We start from the raw sequence: 2,967 nt of genomic DNA, 5'->3' as shown, positions 1-2,967 counted from the left end.
TGAGGATTTGCCGTAGTGTGAAGATCAGGTGCGTCGTTGACTGTCCCTCCATGAAGCCGGCCTGGCCGTGGGAAGTCACGAATCTGTTTGCTTGTGGCGTTAGGCGGCGGAGTAGGATTCGGGCCAACACTTTGTAGGCGACATTAAGGACAGCAGGGTGGCCACCCATTCGGGAAAAGCGGGAAAAAGCCGGGAATTTTATCGAAAAGTCGGGAATTTTTAGCTCAGTGAAAGCCTGTACAATGAAGTTTAGTCGAAATAGGTCGAAACAAGTGGAAATGAATCCCGATGTGATCTATCCAAATATTGCCAAAAAACGTTTAGACCTGTGCCTAGACGTACTTGTTGACAAGCAACACTTAAGTAGAGCTTGTGCCGATAAAATTAAGGACGAATTCGGACAATTTTGTGCAATACCTTCAATAAAAACATCATTTCGGGATATCGAAGAAAAACACAACGATTGGACATTTTTTGGATGGAACATATTACTTACTTACTTAATGATCCCGCGCCGATCCTCCGGTGCATAGGGCCGTGGTAAAAGACCTCCACTGTTGACGATCCGGAGCCAGCATCTTCACCTGGTCCCAGTCAAGATTCTCGTCGACTGTTCGGATTTCAGCGGCTAGGCTTCGCCGCCACGAATTTCTGGGTCTGCCTCTTCTTCGATGACCTTCTGGATTCCAATCTAGCGCCTCTCTGCAAATCTCGTCTTCATCTCTTCGCAGCGTATGCCCAATCCATCTTCACTTACGTTCCCGAATCTCGATTTCTAGCGCCTTTTGATGACACCGGCGATGTAGTTTCTCATTCGAGATCCAGTTGCCAGGCCATCAAGCGCGGATGATATTCCGCAGGCATCGATTTACAAAAACTTGCAGTTTTCGCGTCGTTACCGCATATGGAACATATTGGCGAATCAAAAAAGGAGTTCTTCAATTTGACGACCCTATTGAAGAAAATTCTAATTTTGTCTCATGGCAACGCGACGATGGAAAGAGGCTTTTCCGTTAACGCGAAATGCCTAGTTGAAAACAAACCAAACCGAGGAGAGTCTGACAGCCCAACTTATCGTATACGACGGAATCAACAGTCAGGAGGAGTTACAGCTATAACAATCATTGTATTGCCTCCCAAAAATTCATAAGAACCCAATCGCAATGAGGCCCATTTCTTCAAACATCTGCACACCAACCGAAAAAATGGCAGCGTGGTTGGTAGAAGAAATGCGGAAATATCCAGTTAAGCACGGCAAAAGTGTCCTCAACTCGGTTGACCTAGTGGAAAATTTGAAGGATTTCAAAGTGCGTCGAGGAGAGATTTTAGTCTCGTTTGATGTCTCCGCACTTTTTCCCAGCGTCCCCATTTCTGACGCCTTACGCAGCCTTCGCAGACACCTGGAGCGACGCCGCGCACCCCCAAACCAAATAGCAGCGTACGTCACCATAGCCGAGGTTTGTATGAATCAGAATTACTTCTTGTTTCGGGGTAAATTCTACAAGCAAACCTTCGGCCTCAGCATGGGAAGTAAATTATCCCCCCTACTGGCTGAACTCTTCATGAGTGACTTCGAAACAGATCTCGAAAAACGGGAGAAACTTTTCCCTCGTGTTTGGTGGCGTTATGTTGATGATATCTTCGCCACCGTAAAGGAACGGTATCTCCCGCAAACGCTTGAGGTTTTGAACAACCAGCATAGTTCGATTAAATTTACCGTCGAAAAAGAAGTTGATGGGAAACTTCCATTCCTCGACCTGTTAATTTCTAGAAAAGAAGATAACACGGTGAAATTCGGAATTTACCGTAAACCCACGTCAACAGATCGCTATATTACGGTTGATTCAAACCATTTTGGAGCGCAAAAGCAAGCTGCCTTTCATTCGATGGCCCACCGTCTGTACAACATACCGATGGAGAGCCATGAATTCGAACTAGAAAAGCAAAAAATCTTGCAGGCTGGTGAATTAAACGGATACGATCAAGAATTCGTCAGCAAAATCCTCCGAAAACACGAAAGAAAAAAGCTCCGTAGCAACGCAACCACATTCAAACCAGAAAGAGATGAATCCCAAAGAGTCAGCCTGCCGTACCACCCACCACTGACAAATAGTATCTGTAAGATTCTCTCTAAACATGGTCTGAAAGTGGCTTACAAAAGTTCAAACACTTTGAAAGATCGACTGGTTTCTCTAAAAGACCAAGTGCTACCGGAAGAGAGATCTGGAATTTATGAGATTCCATGTCAAAACTGCCCGGCCGTCTATATTGGGCAAACCAGACGGAAATTCAGAACCAGAATCAAAGAGCACAAAAACGCAGTAGATAACAGCAGGAGCAACGAATCAAGTGTAGCTGCCCACGCGTCAGAACTTAATCATCACATAGATTGGGGAAAGGTTAAGTTCAAAAAAATGTGTACGCAAAGCGTCACATTTAAACGCATGGGAATCCATGTATATCACTACATCGGAAAGGCCACTTATGAACGAGGATGACGCTCCAATCATATCACCGCTTTTCAACCTGCTCAAACCAAGTTTTCAACAACCCGACCACCCTTCGACGAATACTATTGGATAGTATGAACATTAGACTGCCCCAAATTTGTATGGGAATTTTAAAACCTGTGAAATGTTAAACGCTGCAGGCTAAAATTGATCCAGGGCCTAGTACAAGATCTCATGCCAAATTTGGGCCAGATCGGACCACGGGCAGGGGTCACTCAACGAGCCTGAAGTTTGTATGGGATTTTGAGACATTTTGTTCGAGAGGAACATGAAAATCCAGTTTTTCGTCAATAACTTCTGTCTCCTTCGACCGATTTCTTTCAAAAACGGGTTTTCTTGAAGCCTAAACTATGACAAATATTTCATCACAAGGTTGCATTTCAATTAAAGTTAGGATAAAAAAGTTATTAAGCTTCAAAAATTGGCTAACTTTTTTAAGGGTGACATTCATCACTGT

The 2,967-nt window shown here is 44.3% G+C and overlaps 1 protein-coding gene across 1 annotated transcript; it reads left to right on the top strand.

Annotated features, from left to right (window-relative positions):
• The first annotated feature begins 1,163 nt into the window (after positions 1 to 1,163).
• Positions 1,164 to 2,498, top strand: LOC129741141 (uncharacterized). Its single transcript, XM_055732845.1, has one exon. The coding sequence runs from the start codon at positions 1,164 to 1,166 to the stop codon at positions 2,496 to 2,498; it is 1,335 nt and encodes a 444-aa protein (XP_055588820.1).
• The last annotated feature ends 469 nt before the right edge of the window (positions 2,499 to 2,967 follow it).

This window comes from Uranotaenia lowii, chromosome 2 (genome assembly GCF_029784155.1).
Source record: "Uranotaenia lowii strain MFRU-FL chromosome 2, ASM2978415v1, whole genome shotgun sequence".
Lineage (NCBI taxonomy): Eukaryota > Metazoa > Arthropoda > Insecta > Diptera > Culicidae > Uranotaenia > Uranotaenia lowii.
The sequence above is the reverse complement of the archived record's forward strand: the minus strand, read 5'-3'. Positions and strand labels throughout refer to the sequence as shown.